This window comes from Oryzias melastigma, linkage group LG3 (assembly GCF_002922805.2).
Source record: "Oryzias melastigma strain HK-1 linkage group LG3, ASM292280v2, whole genome shotgun sequence".
NCBI lineage: Eukaryota > Metazoa > Chordata > Actinopteri > Beloniformes > Adrianichthyidae > Oryzias > Oryzias melastigma.
In genome coordinates, this window is record NC_050514.1 from 9,143,093 (window position 1) to 9,159,064 (window position 15,972).

Below are 15,972 nucleotides of genomic sequence, written 5' to 3' on the forward strand. Positions count from 1 at the left end.
ATATAGGATTAGCAAGAAAATGTTGAAAAAAAGTTATCCGATTAAGAATGATTATTCTGAAAAATAGAATGACTGAATAAAAGATGTTTATCCCTCTATAGAAGCATACGGGATGTTGGCTTTTAGGAACCAGTAGGTACTTTCTCTTTGGAACGTGAGTAAGGAGTGTTTGCTCAGTCCAGTTCTCTTATACGGTCAATGGTTACAATGGAGCAATCCTGTAACACTGTATTTGAGAATTGGACTGAGCAAATATGACATAACCCATAGAAAAATGCCTTACTTAAAGTTCCAATGAAATTAAGTCACTTCAGTCGCCATTTTACCGCAACACGGCCGCCGTCATGTTGGAAGGGAAATCGTCAGTAAGCAGTGATTGGTCTGAGTTGATCTGAATCTACATTTATGTGGCAACTAGTCTCATAATTCAGGAGTTAGGCAGTGGACCATGCCTCTGGCTTGTCAGCATCTCAGAGTGGGAGAGATTCCAGGGGGATCGTGTGTGCTACGGTTCTTGGCCGTAGACCAGACCCCCACCTGTCCTCCAGTTCTATCTGGATGAACACCATTCAAATATGTAGTTGTAGAGTTATATAAGCTTATCCTTCTTTAACAGTCCTGGGAGAAGATCAGGCTCAGGAAAATCTGTCAATCAAATGCTTCGAAGATTCAAAGCATCACCACCTCCTTTTATTGAGGTATCTGATTGGCCATTTTTAAGTTAAATAACGTACTACAGCATTACATTTCATGAAAAAAAGAGGATTATCAAAAGTATGTTAAAAAGGGTAGCAGTTCAAGAATGGTTATTCTGACAAATATAATAACGGAGTAATAGCTTTTTGTTTCTGTACACAAGTCTATGGAATTTTGACTTTTCTGGACCTAATTTGGAACCAGGAGTGGGCTCAGTCCAGTTTCCTTATACAATCAATGACCTGTAACCCCAAAATAGGGCTAAGCAGGTTTAGAACATGGGTGGTTTGATGAAGGTGCACCACTAAAATGTGAAGGAAAACTGGTTTAAAGCTAATTATAATTCGTGGAAAAAAGAAAAAAAATGCATTATGGGTATGGGGGGTGTATGTTATTTGAAATCAGAAAATCGATTCAACAAAGAAAGACAAAATCAGTAATTTAAGGTGGTGACGGGGTCTGAGAAAAAAAGACTATCAAGACTACCTGAATAAAGACAAATAAAAACCTCATGACAACATAAGCGCAGAGATCCACCAGGCTAAATGTCCTGAGAACATCCAGTTTGGAAAGTTAGGAACAATTCCCACCAGAAAATAGACTGCATAGATTCAGACCTGAACCTGACCAACCTCTGATGAGGTCATGTTCTACTTAGAGACAGACCCTTGGACAAGATTTTCTTGTTTCAAAAACAGGGTAAACCAGGTCCATCCACCCAAAACAGATGTTGCAGATTAGAATTCATTGTGATGGATACGTTTGCATCCACTGGTCAGCAGTAAAACTCAAAGGAAAGCCACTGACAGATATAAACAGATGCCCTGTGGAAAAAACTGTCCTTCCTTTCTAATTTAAAGACATAAAATGTTTGTATTTAAGCCTCAAAAAGTCACAACCTTCAATAGAGAGTCCCACTCACCTTCTTCTCATGTCGCTCCGCAAAGTTGTCTCCCTAAAAACCGTCTTTTCAGTCAGGCTCTCGGTTCACTTCACTCGCTGCGTTGACAGTCAAGGGTTAGCTGTGAGTTTCTGCCGTTCAAATTACGCACGCGGCGGCGTTCTGGCTTCTGATTGGTTGGTTTCGTGAGTGTCCGTCAAGCGTTTTACCAGCGTGAGCCGCTAGTAACTCTTCCGTTGGTCATAGAGGCAAACAGACCCCTGAGGAGCGGCGGTGTGTGCCGGTGATCGAAACAATCGGACAGTTACCGGTTATTCGCGGCTGCGCAGACCCGACACTGTCACCATCGTTAATGCGTTCATTTAAAACTTTTTATTTTTTATTCCATTTAAATTTTAGGATAAAAAATGTGAACAACTGGGTAAACGTATGTGTGTGTGTTTTTAATTATAGTTTTTTTTTTTTTTTTTTTTTTTAGCTTTTTCTGTTATCAGATTATTAAAAGTCAGCCCAGTGAGATGATTGACATACAAATAATTTAAATAATTTCAAATTAAATAAAATAAAACTTTATTTATAACGCACGTTCCATACATACCTGTATGTAACACAAAGTATGACACATATTAAAAATATTTATAAAAAAAGCCAAAACAAAGGTATTCATACACAAAATAACCATTTAAAAAAACAAATTTACATTTATGTTCTTGTATTCATAATTTGTCAAAATCAATAAAATAAATGTTTATTTATACATTTAATGGCACCTCATCAGTGGCAGGGCCAGAACATTCTAAAAGAGGGTCAGAAGAGATGAGGGCATTGACTATATAAGAGAACTGGACTGAGTAACTCCTACTCCAACGTGTTCCAAACAGGAAGTACCTGCTGGCTCAGAGAAGCCAAAGTCTCATAGACTTCCACAGAAAAAAAATGTCAGAATAACCATTCTTGGTCCAATAGCTTTTTTTGTTTTTACATGTTCTTGATCATCATCATATTTCTTCATCACAAGTTAGTCAAGTTATAAACTGACCAATCAGATGCCTTAGTAAAAGCATGTGGTGTCCTCTGGCCCCCACCTCAAACGTTTGATTGACAGATTCTCCTAAACTCCTTTCAGTGGAAGGGGAGTGGACTTTGAACAAGCTTCCTCATTGGTGACGATATATACTACAGAAACGTGAACTCAGACAGATTTGGACCAATCACTGGCTCCAAATGGCGGTGTCCTTATTGTGGAAAAATGGCAACTGAAATGGCTTAATTTTGCTAAAGTCAAAGATAAGGTGTGTTCTGTGGGTGATGTCACACCCACTCAGTCCAGTTCTCGTAAACAGTCAATGGTTAAAATAAAAAAGAGCACCAAATCAGTAGCAGAGATAAACGATTTAAATGGGGGCAGAATCAGAAGTTGTAGTGTGTTATCCTCTTAGGTTCTTTGGTCATTCTAGGAGCTATCGGCTCTGAGCAGAAAGGATCTCCAGCTGTAGATATGTAGAAGCCTCTTAATGAAGACACACTGATTAAGGAAGATGTGTTTCATCAAACAAAACATCCTTCTCTGATCGATCTGCTCAGGAAGCCTGAGAGCTAAATCCAAAACAGAGCCTGTTCCCTTAACCAGGTTGTTCAGCCTCTTTGAGGGTCTGATGCTGCCTCACAGAGGACTGCAGGTGTGCAGGTGTTACATTTAACCTACCAAAAGAACAACGTTCCTGAAAACAGCATCACTAGAGACTCCAGTCCAGTAGTTGGTCAAGTTAGCACTGAGGTGTTTATACTCCTCCAACACCTTCAGAAAGCTCTTTGCTTACTATATCAATATTGTGATTTTCTCTCTGTACTTAAGCTCTGATACACTGAGTAATAATAAAGTATTTCTGCTCATGACTTGCACTGAAAGTCTGAAGTGACAATGGCTTAAAGAAAGCAAGTTAGTTTATTGTTTTTCCACTTGACCACATCAGATGTGAATCCTGTCAGCTAAAATAAATCTCCAAATTAAACTCCTGATTCCTGTGACTATGTCCAACATTACTTTCACAGGCGGAAGAAAAAGTAGTTCCTGACATTCAAACAAAAAGTTGTGTTTTCCTGTTTCACATTATACTCCAACTTACAGTTAAAACATTTATAAGACATTCAGTCTTAGACCATAAAATAGGTATTAAATATCCATACTTCAATACAGATGATGGTTTGAACCAAGACATGGGTTTAAAATCCAGTGGACTTTATTTTATCTGTAGTTTGACGCAAACAGACCCACACGGATCCACAGATCTGGGAGGATCAGCAGATCCAGGAGATGTGCAGGTACATCAGGACTGGACGGGCTGAGCATGGAGTCACACACGGTTTCCCAGTAGAGCCTCCAAAAGTCTAGAGCTGTTAGTCACTGCGGTTGTGACAACAATGAATTTATAGCCTGGAAGCAAACAAGAGATGAATTACAACCTGACAGACCTCCAAAGGTCACTGAAGGACCAGTCTGTTTTAAAATGAAATTCTGTCTAAATGTTCCTGAAGGATCATTTCTTTAGCTGATCTTGGAAAAAAATGACATAATGCAGTTTGAGCTAAAAACCTTTCATTTTCTGAACCCCCTGAATTCCTCTTGGTGTAACAGGGTTGCTGGAGCCTATCCAAGCCACTGTTGGGTGTGGGTGGGGTACACCCTGAACCTAGTCTGTTGTAGGATCACACACTCACACATTTACATCTAGTGCCAATTTAAAGATCACCTTACAAAGCTAAAAACAAATATATTTAACCCTTTGACACCAGAGCTTTAGCTCTAGTGTTTACATATTTTTGACGCCCATAATTCTTCAACCATAAACGCAGTTACAGTGATCTCTCACTATATTAAGGTCCATTTTAAAATCTTACAGTGCACCGTTTTCTGTTGGCCCTGTCAATCAATCTCCTCCACACTGTGTCTCCTCTACACATTTACGTAAATCTTTAAATGCCATCAGATCTTTGTTTTCATTCTAAAAAACTGGATTTATTTCTCTATGAAGGTTTGAACTTTGAAAGTTTAAACAAGTGAGAAAAGACTAAAATGTTTTACAGCCTTAAGACATCTATATATTCTTATTCCTATACATTCCTGTGATAACACTGTAGCGTAGTTTCAGAGGTTTCTGTAGTTGAGAGAAGCATTCTTACACTGATATTCAACACTTAACAGCAATGAGATGCTTACACAATCAACATGAATCCGCTGATTCTGTCGTGATGAAGAATGGTCAACAGTTAACATTAGTAATGTGTTGCATATCGGTGCAAAGATGATATTACTTTGCTATCTTTTGGTAGAGGGTGGAAAGTACTTAAATCACTGAGGTAAAGAGATTTGTACAATAATCTGCTTCTACCTTTCGCTCTGCCCAGGAAGCGTAGTGCTGAAATTTCTGAAAAGGTACATCCTCCAAGGAACATGACCAGAACCAGGCGCTGGGCATCGCTGCTGGCTTCAGCTCTGCTGCCGCCTGAAGAGAAAGTAACATGCCGAGGTAAACCTGCAGACTCTTTCAGCCATGTCCTGCTGCTCTCACCTGTCACAGCAAATTCATGGCCATTCAGGAGCCTGGTGACTTCTTCAAGCCCCACCCACCCGTCTCTCTCCAGCACCTGTGGAGGAGCAGGAGGATGAGCCGAGGCCGAGACTGCTTCTGCTCGCATCAACAGCTGCCGGCCTCACCTGTTCAATGAGTTTACAGCTCAGAGGGACGTAGGCGCCGCTGAAAATGTAAGCCATGTCTTTAGGGACACGCAGGTCATATTCCTCATCTGACTTTGGCACCTGCCGGAAAAAAACAGACACTTCTTACGAATCTACAAAATCTACCATTGTGTGAGCTAAGAAATTTGTGGTTTACCAAGTTCAGCTTCCGGCTCAGAGCTCGAAAATGACTCCTCTTAGCCAGAGAGGAGAAGGCGTCAGTGATCTTTCCTGCAGAACAAACATCTGATCAAGGAGCTTCACACAAACACAACTGTACACAACATAAAACATATTTTTAAGAGCTTTTTACAGCAAGCTGCTTTTCTCCTTCAGAATCTACTGGAATGACGTTAATCGTGTTAACAGTTGAAAGGTGACATTAAATCGAACAACATAAATACTGGGGCTCATCCTGACACACGACAACTTCTTGTGAAAAACAATTTAAACATAAAAAGTAAGTGGAATAAAGTGCTAAAACATATTTAATATTTAATACTTTTGTAAGAGACTTTGGTATAGGCGGGATAATGACCTTCAAGGAGCCCATTACTAGAAATGAATGGAAGCAACTGTAGCAGTGAGGATGGCTGTCATTCATTGATTTCTGATAGTGGACACTTCATCAGATATTCATTACTTATACTTTTGTGTATCATATCTTTTCTTTAAAATCATTTTTGCTTTTTTCTCTCTGCTGTTCCTTACAATCCTCCTTAATTTGTTATTTTCATTTATTTATTTAAACTCTGTCTCCATTGCTCTTAATGATTTTATGAACAGCTTTTTGCTATTTAAATTGCTGCTAAAATCATAAAGCGACACTTTAAACCTAAAGGTCGGCTACAATGATCCGAAGGAGAACTTGTGAAGGGCAGCAGTAGAATCAGGACAGACTTACCTGCCGTTTTGTCGTTGACCAGCTTTCCCACTTTGCTCTCCATGGCGGTGAGAGTCTCCGCCCCCTGCTGCTCCATCAGCAGCCCCAGCTGCCTCAGGTTGGAGAATGTGAGCAGGTGGTCAAACCCATAACTCTGAGGAGAGCAGACATTTCATTCGCTGGTTGTCCACCTCACAAAGCTGCTTCTAGAACGTACCTGAAGATACTGTGTCTTTAAAGAGCGATAGTCCTTGGGCAGGAGTCCTGTGACGAAGCAGAATCATGAACAAACAAGAAAAACACTGACTTTTTGAGGAGTGAAAGTGTTTACCGTTCTCTGTGATGGACAGAAGACAGAGCATCCGCAAGCTTTCGATCATGGAGATCTGCAGGAAAGAGGAACCGGTTCAAACTTTGTGGAGTTTCATCTCCTGTTTGTGGAGATGAGGACTCACCTGTCTGCTGATGTGCTCCTCTATGAAAGAAATGCTTTCACGGATTTCAAAGCCTTCAAGTAAACCTGAGGAAACATCAGACATCAAAAGGTAACAGGAGGAACAAGAAGCCCTAAAGCTTGTTTTAATGAGTCTGTCTGAAGAAGATTAGCAGCAAAAACATGAGAGCAGGAAGAACCCTGACTCACAGTGTTCTTTCTGCAGCAGCTCTTGGAAGTCCTGCTTTGTCTTCTTCTTCATTATCGACTCACTAGCACCGATGTCTGTAATCAGGACAGCGGTCAGCACGCGTTTGATCAGGTTACCCCGTCGAGTTTGCCGCTCAAACTTACGCAGGCTGAGCAGCCGGTGCTCCTGCTTCAGTCCTTTGAGCTCCTCGGACACAAACGTTTTCATCTGCTTGATGTCCATCCCCTGACGCCTCTGCAGGGTCACAGCACAACGGCGTCAGAGCAGCACAGCCCGACCACCACGAGCTGCACAAATACTCACGCACGTCGTATGCAGTCTGCAGGTTCCTGGCCTTCTGGCTGAGAAAACCAAAGACGTTGGAGAAATGCTCATTTCGGATTTCATTGAAGACCTGCAGAAACACACAGGATCACTCCAGAGTCTGAACGGAGAAGATGCTGCAGCTCCCAAGTCAGCCTCACCTTATCCTGGGAGTTTAGCATGACCTTGACACTTTTGTCAGAGGAGGTGACATCTGGACCAAACTCCACGCATCCTGCAGAAAAACAAAGGGGGATTAAAATCAGTGAGGAAGCAGAAGGAAAAGGAAACGAAGCACAGAGGAATGAGAGAAGAAGCTGAAGAAGAAACAGAAATGACCAAATGAAAAACAGAACAAAGAAAGATAAAAAGGCAGACCAGAAAAGCAGGTAAGAAGAGGAGAAGAAGCAGAAATAGAGCATCTCCTCTGTAGGTGCTTACACACCGACCGCGTGCGCTGCGTTCAAGAACGCGCTCTACGCAGGTTTATGAACGTGAGCTCAGCAGGTGGTCTCCAGAGCAGCACGCTCACACAGGCAGGGAGGAGAATCTTCTTCTATTTTATATTTACAGTTCGTTAGCGCTCCTCCACCCCCTACAATAGGGGTACCTTGGAGAAAAAAAGTCAAACCAGTTCAAATCCCCTAAATCTTGCTCCAGGCTTTTTTGTTTTTCACGGCTCTGTTCCTTTAATGTCTGTCTGAGTGTCATATGAATCCAACCGGACACAAACCGCAGTGATTCATTTCTCTTTTGTGATCATGTTTAGCACTTCCATGCTTTGAAGCGGACGCTATCCTCACACCACTCCCACACCCAGGTCCCTGATTGGTCACAGTGCTGCGATTGTGCATGAAAATGTTGAACCGGGTCAAACATTCAGCGCATGCTCAATGCCTGCCCGATTTACACGTAGAGCTTGCACCCCGACTTAAATACTTGCGTAGCAACGCGCTCATGTGCACTCCAGACACAGAAGCCAGGAATTCTGGTGTGCATGTTTGCATTGACTTTTCATTGAAAGTGTCCGCTTGATTGCGCGTTGACGCGGCTGGTGTGTAAGCACCTTTTCATCCCGAGAGCACAGCGGCAAGTCAACTGGCCAATGACCAATACCAACCACACTTGATCCGAAAAATGTCGTCCAGCAGCCCTTCGTACACCACCTGTGAGCACAGAGGAGTGACGAAGTCCACGTCTGAGGAGACACAGAGGAGAAGCTGATAAGGCAGAGCCGCGCGTCAGGACGTCCTCCAGGATCGACTTTCTCACCTCGGTCAATCAGAAAAACGCTCCCAATCTCAGCGGGGCGAACTTGTTTTTCCCCCTGCTCCACCTGCTCCCTCCACGACTCGTACGTCATCTGCAGTCCACACAGAAACACTTGTTAGTCCTGCACGGAGCAGAGGCCAGTAGGACCTGGAGTGGGAGGAGGAGACCTCAGAGAAAAGACTTGCTGCACCTTAGAACAGGAGCCAATCCCGTACAGCTTGGAGAACGGGCCGTAGACAGAGTGGAGGAGGTGCAGAGCGCCCCCTACTGTTCTCAGCCACCGCTGGTCTCCTGCCTGCAAACCAGAAAGTTTTTAATTCTGATGTGGAAAAAAAACAGCAGAGAATTGACTTCCTGTTTGAAAATAACTGAAGTTAACTTGTGTTTTAAAACTACTAAGTTGACCTTTGCAACTTCACAACTGCTGAACTCAAAACAAAGTGGTGTCAAAGATAAAACCTGTTTTTTCAACTATTTATTTATTGTAAAAGCGTTCCTAGTGGCCTTTTAATTACGATTTTGCCATTTTTAGCAAAAATTTTAAAAAGTTGTGTCGCTTTCTGAGACAGTTTGTTGAGAGCAGCAGTAGTTCATTCCAAATTTATCTTTGAGTTGTGGACTGTTGCCGTGGAAGTAAGCCTCCACTGATATCCCATCATCCCTCTGTTTACACTCTCTACTGCTATCTTACAGTCCCTCAGCTAAGATTACCAGTGCAACAAACATGGTGAGCAATATCAGAGTCATCCAGCTGTTCAGTTTTGAGCTAGATTCCAGTTCAGACAAGGAAAACAAAGACGTTCATGGATCTATTTGTCTCCAAGAAGATGAATCAGAATGGAGCAGAGCAGGGAGACACATTTCACTTGCTGCAGCACACACACAAAAAAAAAGTTTTTTCAAACGACATTTTTTTAATTTGCTCCGGATTCATCTCAATTTGAATAAAGAAATACTCAGAAATGCAATATGAATCTCCAATTCTTTTATATACGGTATGTCCTTTATAAAAGTATATAAAAAGTTTTTTTTAATAAAGTAACATCTTGAGAAAAATGCTACAAGAACAACTTAAAGCTGCATAATCATAATTAAATGACCACTGGGAACGCTTTTACAATAGATCAAAAGTTCTGTAAGACTAAGATTGTTATACCTGAAAACAATAAGAGCCAGTCTGTTTGACAATTATCTGAGCGGCTCAGAACCAAACTGCACGTCTGCAGGAGTCCAAACATCAACTTAACTCTGTAGGAAAGCTCATCTGTTTACCAGAAAATTGTCATGAAAGAACTCAGGCAGCTCCATACTTAAGATGTCATCGTCCAGGGGGAGGAGGTAGAAGGCCCACTCGTCAGTGGTCACGTCTGTCCGGTTACAGAGACAGTATTAGCACCTGCGTTCATGCCTCCAGGAGACTTGCAGAGAAGCTTACCGCCAAAGACACCCTGCTCCTCCAGCACCGCCTCACACGCAAAGAACTGCAGCAGAGAGAAGACATCAGGACATAGATCCAGCACCGTGGAGCTTATGCAACAGACCTACCCTCTGAGGAGTGAAGATGATCTTGTATCTTCTGAACCTTCCTGCTGCTTTGTCTGCATTGACCACGTCTGAGAAATGAGGACACAGACAGGAATGCAGCTGCAGCATCAGGATGAAATATCTGCATCTTCATTTATCCAGAGTCAGCTACAGCTGCACAGCAGAGATCATGTGACCCCCAATGTGTCCACCTCCATGCTGAAGGGTCAGAGGTCACAGAACCGTGACCTTTCCGCACACCGACAAACAACAGGGGCAATGACTAATAGAAGACAGAATGTGCTTATTAAGGCTGTTGTAGAGCTGCTACAAGTGAACCAAAACACACTACAGATTTGGACCAAAAAACCAAACCAGAACCATAGAATCAGCGGGTTATTACCACAAATCCACTTCACTGTCTGGATTCTGGGTCTGATCAGAAAGCAGAGCCTGTAAATAGAAGAAACATGGAGTCAGGGTTCATGGCAGCGGTGATGGGGGTTAACCTGAAGGAAGGAGGGGGTCTTACTGATCGGACAGGCTCACTGTTGGCTTGTACTCCACTTTGTAAAGTTTGACAACGTCATGTTGCTGTTAGAAAGAGGAAGAGGTTTCATGAGGAAAACCTCCACCAGAGGACGGTCAGGTGTAGGGGGGCTGAACCTTTGCTCACCTTCAGGGTCGATACATTCGCGATCCGGTCCAGAGGACTCATCAGGTCCGACTCGATGAAGAGGTCTTTCTTTCCTGGCAGCTTGAGAGACAATAACCAGCAGATCAGGATCCACACATCCTTAAGACGGCCGTAGCAAACATGTGCAACAGGTAGGGGTAAGTACAGGTGAGACGTAGGTGAGTCGAACAAACGGGGGTGTCAAACTCAATCGCACAAGAGGCCAAAATCCAAAACACACCTTAGGTCTTGGGCCGAACAGGATAAACATTTATTGAACACTCTACAACTACATTTTTAAAACTTTAAATCCATAATTTTTTAACATAATTCTGAACTAGATACATAGCATTACCTGCTATAATGCTAGTGTGAATGCTGTAAGCTGAATTTGACTGCTGAAGATACTGAAGATGATAGCTGTAGATGCTGAAATTGATAGCCAGCTAAAATGTTAGTTAAAAGCTAAATTATCCTAAAAACAAAAACAAAACAAAAAGCCAAAACAGCTTGCATTTAGCGGAAAAAATAGCTAAACTTCAAAATAGCTTAAAAAACTGAAAAAAGCCTTAATTAGCCAAAACAGCTACTGTGTAAACAGCCTAACTCCAAAACAGCCTGAAAAACTTTTTAAAAAGCCTAAATTAGCCAAATCAGCTAGCATGTAGCTGAAATATTAGCTCCAAAATAGACTAAAAACTCTTGGAAAATGCCAAAATAGTCCAAAAGGCTAGCAGAATGCTAATTTTTAAAACTTTAAAACCGTAACTTTTTTAACATAATTATGAATAATAAAAAGCCAAGAATAATATTCTAGAATAAATCAATTTAAACCTTAAATAACTTTAAGTATTTTACCCTCCATAAAAATATATTTTGTCAAAATTATACAAGTTAGAAATAAGCATTAGAGAACATCAGGTCATTAATAACAATAAATTAAATAATCTGGAGGGCCAGATAGAATTACCCGGAGGGCCCAATCCGGCCCCCGGGCCTTGACTTTGACACATGTGCTCTAAATGTTCTATTAAATATACATTTTAACTTTGAATGTTTGGGAAATATGCTAATGTGACCACGCCCCTCACTGCAGACTGGAGGAAAGTTTAGTTATGAAACCTGAGGATTTTAAAAGAGCTGCTGTTTCAGAGGTATGAGCTGCATAACAAGTTGTTCCTTTCACCTGCACCAGGTAATCCGATGAGAAGGAAATATAAACAACTAGTTTTATAACTAGGGTTAAGAATCTTGTGAATGGCTCTTTAACCTGAATGATGGGAAGTCAGTCATGATTGGCTGGGAGTTGTTCTTTTTTTCTCTCCCATCTATATTTTACATTTAAATTCAATAATTATGACTAATATTTAGATTTAGGATCTAAAGGTACAGACTCTTTAAGTCACAGAAAATGTCTTGTAGAGTTGTGGTATAATTACCATTTTTACATCCTCTTCCCCTCATAAACACACAGCATCCTTGTTCACTTCAAACAACACAGGTGCGGAAACAAGTCGCCCCTAGAGCAATACTCTGGAGGAGAAGCGGAGCTGTGAGGTCTATGAGAGAACTCTGAAGTGTACTTTTGACTACCCAAAAGAAACAACTCCAGACCACAACTAAGGAGAGATTCAGTTTCCTTATTGTTCTCCAGTAATCTACGGTTCCAGCAGATCCAAGCACACCTTTTCATTCAGATTCACGCAGATACCTGTTCCAGTAGGTAAACCAGCTGGTCTCGTGCCAGCCGCTTCAGCAGAGAGAAGTCCGGGAGCTCGGGAGTGTCCCTGCGGGCCATCCTGGGAGCACGGAGCGGCAGCAGGACCGGAGCTAGCTAGAATGCTAGTGGACAGCCCGAGCCGGGACTGGAGCCCGACCGCTGCAGAGCAGCTTCACGACAACGAAACGTTATTATAAAAAATAATAAGCTCACGAACTGGTTTTGTTTAAATATAATAGAGAAGTAACATTTTAAAATCTAAATCAATTCATGACATTTCCCTGTTTCTCGACGGTTAACAGCACTACCCTTCCTTAGCTCACGAAGCGGAACTAATCAGCTGTAGAGCTGTTCCCCACCGGAAAGCAAAAGTAGAGCACTGGATGCACATAGGCAAATAATGTCAGAGGTGGAAATTCAACCATTCAATAGTTGATTAACTGTAGTTATATTTGTAAATAATTCGACTCAAATTACTTTAATATTATTTTATCCATATCAAGACGACTTCTTTCAACATAAACGTTTGTTTTGTTTTTGTTGTAATCTGAACAGGTGAGCTCCCCGTGCGGCACTTAAAAAATAGATCGGATTCGCTGTAAGTATAAGAAAACAACAGTAACCCATAAGAGCGAATCCTCATTAACGGCAGCAATGAACTCAGAAGCAGAAGTCCTATTAGAAACTGTTCACTTTGCTGCGGACAAACACCGAAAGCAGCGCCGCAAAGACCCGGAGGAAACGCCTTACATCAACCACCCTGTCGGTGCGTATGACCGCCGAGTTTCTGTCCGGACACCTCAGCTGATGATCTGTGCCTCATGTCTGTATCTCATGGCCTTCATCCGATATGTGATCAAAAGTCACTGCTCCTGTATTATATTCATTTTACATCACAGTTTACGTGTAGTTACATTTATTAGCATCAGGTTGTTTTGGCTTTACTAAGTCCATGTTTAGTTTCATGTTGGAGGTCATTTACACATTTGGAATGTGGTTTGGTTCTTCATCCTCACATTTTAGGTTTTGGTCTTAGTTTGCTCTTTTCAAGGATCATTTTTTTGTTTGCTGTAGTTTTCATCTTCAGGTTCAGTTTTTATTTTATTTTTTGTTTGTTTCATTTTAACTTAATTGACTTTAGTTATTTATATAAATCTTCAGGTTGTTTTTTTGTTTTCATCCTCTGGTTTTAGTTTTTCACCTTCAGGTTTTAATTTTCCATTTTGGGATTTAGTTTGCCACCTTGAGGTTTTATTTTTTTATCTTCAGTTTTGAATTTTCTATTTTTGACTAGTTCATCGTCCTCAGTTTCTGTTTTCCATCTTTTGGGTTTTAGTTTTTAATCTTTGTATTCAATTTTTCATTCTTTATTTTTTCATCTTCTGGTTTGATTTTATTAATTTGCTTTTTGTCATCTTTGTGTTTAGATAATCATCTGCAGGTTCATTTTTTTGGCCTTAGGTTCTAGTTTTTCAGGTTTTAGTTTTTCATCTTGCGGTTTGTTTTCTATTCTTAAATTCTTCTAATTCAGTGTTCCATTTTAGCTTTTGTTGGGGGTGCAACAGATCACAAAACTCACGGTTGAAATAATTTTTGGAATCAGTAAAAAGTAAACAAGATAAAAGCCTATAATGAATTATTTTGAAAAGCTTCATATCTGTGGGGGTAATCCGTGGTGTGTGCTGCCTAGTGATCTGTACGGATCACGGATCAGCCATGATCTGTTGCACCCCTAACTGTAGTTTTCATCTTTGGGTTCAGTTTCGTTTTTAGTCTTGGGATTTAGTTTTCTTTCTTCAAATTTTAGTTTTCTCTTTTTGCCTTTAGATTTAGTTTAGTTTTATTTATATTTTTTAAAGCTTTTTAAACTTAAGGTTTATTGGTTTATTGATTCGTGTATTTAGGTTTGGATTTGTATTGAGTTTGGCTGTAATCTTTTATCTTCAAATGACCAAAGTTGTCACAAGTTTAAGTTGGCCAGAGAACCCCACAGACTGTCGTCTGCAGACAGGCTCCTCATACAGCGGCTGGTGTCTCTGGTCTTTAGGTGTTGCCAGGATCCTGAGCCACGAGGGAGGTGTGACAGACATAGAGGTGCTGCAGGTAAATCTGCAACTGTGTGCTAGCATCTGCAGTTAATGTTTCCACCTTCTTGATTCTGTCTGTCCTTGCAGGCGGCACTACTCCATGACACGGTGGAGGACACGGACACCACCCACACCGAGCTGGAAGCCAAATTTGGCCCGGTGGTTGCTCGAATCGTACAGGAAGTTACAGATGACAAAAGCCTGCCGAAGCCCGACCGGAAACGGGCGCAGGTGGACCACGCAGCTCAGTGCAGCCGGCAGGCTAAACTCGTCAAACTGGCGGACAAGCTTTACAACCTGAGGGACCTAAACCGCTGCACTCCTGTGGGTCAGTCCTGACTTGTTCCTGTCTGGAGACAATGAAAGATTTCCTTCCGATGATATTTGTTCACATGATTTCTTTAGGCTTACCGTTTTTGCCGTTGTCTGTCAATGATCACTGTCTTTGCACAGAGTGGACATGCAGGGTTGGGGAAAAGCAGCAGTCATTAATTTTAAATGTGGAGATGATACAACAGTGGTGTTGACAAAATCAGTCTTCACACAGGAAGGAATACAAAGTCTGAATGCTGTCTTTCCTTAACCCTTTAACATAGGAGTGTAAACTCAATCCCACAGAGACCCAAAATCCAAAACACATCTTAGGTTGTGGGCCGAACAGAATAAACATTTATTACACACTCTAAAACTTTGAAAACGTAACTTTTTAACATAATTATGAACTAGATATACATCATTACCTGTGATAATGCTTGTGTGAATGCTGTAAACTGAATTTGGCTGCTGAAGCTCATAGCTGAAAACGCTGAAGTTGATTGCTGAAATCACTGAAGCTAATAGCTGAAAACGCTGAAGCTGATAGCCAGCTAAAATATTAGCTAAATGTCAAATTAGCCTAAAAGACTTAAAAAAAAACAAAAAACAAAACGTAGGTTTGTCAAAACAGCTAGCATGCAGCTGAAAAAGTATCTAAACTTTAAAACTGCCTAAAAGACAGGAGGAGAAAATCTCCTCCAGAATCTATTGGAATGACGTTGATCATGTTAACGGTTGAAAAGTTACAGTAAATCAAACAACATTAACATTGGAGCTCATGTGTAAGTCAATGTGTGGATACAATCTGATAAAAGCTGCGTTTCCATCACATGTGCGCAAATCTTTATCGAAATTATAGAAATGTAAAAAAAAAAAACGAATTTTGTAACGACACAGTTTCCATTAAATCAGAATTATGCAAATAAACACAAACCAACTCACACGATAAGTCATTAAAGGGTAACCAAACCCTAAATCAACTTTTTTTGTCTGTTGACCTCTAAAAATGGGGCTTTAAAGGCTGTTGGTCACTGCCAATTTTTTGACAAATTAAAGTTGTTTAATTCTTGAAAATATAGTCAAAACTCGTTTTTGTGCTGCCCCTATAGGTTGAAACGAGGTATTACAGTTGAATTTCGTCCAATGTCACAATCCTGTGGGACCTGTCGTGGTGCCCGCTGTGCAGTGCTCAGGGCATCCACTTCCTACCACGAA

The 15,972-nt window shown here is 41.1% G+C and overlaps 3 protein-coding genes across 6 annotated transcripts in view; 1 reads left to right on the top strand and 2 right to left on the bottom strand.

Moving 5' to 3' along the window:
* The window catches only part of prc1b (protein regulator of cytokinesis 1b), a 14,161-nt gene extending 12,238 nt beyond the window's left edge, over positions 1–1,923 (bottom strand). For all 3 annotated transcript variants that reach the window (XM_024263221.2, XM_024263219.2, XM_024263218.2), the window contains exon 1: positions 1,619–1,923. In XM_024263221.2, the coding sequence (XP_024118989.1) occupies positions 1,619–1,629 (11 nt within the window). In that variant the 5' untranslated portion in view covers positions 1,630–1,923. The remainder of the gene's footprint in view (positions 1–1,618) is intronic.
* A 1,600-nt stretch (positions 1,924–3,523) lies between these two features.
* On the bottom strand, positions 3,524–12,673 carry vps33b (VPS33B late endosome and lysosome associated). The gene is made up of 23 exons (XM_024263204.2): positions 12,347–12,673; positions 10,636–10,716; positions 10,492–10,553; positions 10,363–10,412; positions 9,981–10,048; positions 9,871–9,916; positions 9,708–9,802; positions 8,626–8,730; positions 8,436–8,526; positions 8,284–8,361; positions 7,325–7,398; positions 7,168–7,254; positions 7,004–7,094; positions 6,860–6,934; positions 6,672–6,736; positions 6,548–6,602; positions 6,434–6,480; positions 6,238–6,370; positions 5,491–5,564; positions 5,313–5,414; positions 5,167–5,242; positions 4,987–5,100; positions 3,524–4,031 (listed from the first exon to the last, which is right to left on the bottom strand). The coding sequence occupies exons 1-23, from the start codon at positions 12,431–12,433 to the stop codon at positions 3,952–3,954; spliced, it is 1,836 nt and encodes a 611-aa protein (XP_024118972.1). The 5' UTR covers positions 12,434–12,673; the 3' UTR covers positions 3,524–3,951.
* Positions 12,674–12,677: 4 nt separating this feature from the next.
* The window catches only part of hddc3 (HD domain containing 3), a 4,581-nt gene continuing 1,286 nt past the window's right edge, over positions 12,678–15,972 (top strand). The window contains exons 1-4 of one of the 2 annotated variants that reach the window (XM_024263206.2): positions 12,678–12,764; positions 12,911–13,121; positions 14,403–14,458; positions 14,530–14,770. In XM_024263206.2, the coding sequence (XP_024118974.1) occupies positions 13,010–13,121; positions 14,403–14,458; positions 14,530–14,770 (409 nt within the window). In that variant the 5' untranslated portion in view covers positions 12,678–12,764; positions 12,911–13,009. Of the gene's footprint in view, positions 13,122–14,402; positions 14,459–14,529; positions 14,771–15,972 lie in introns of both variants that reach the window. The other variant, XM_036217319.1, reaches the window with a different exon arrangement.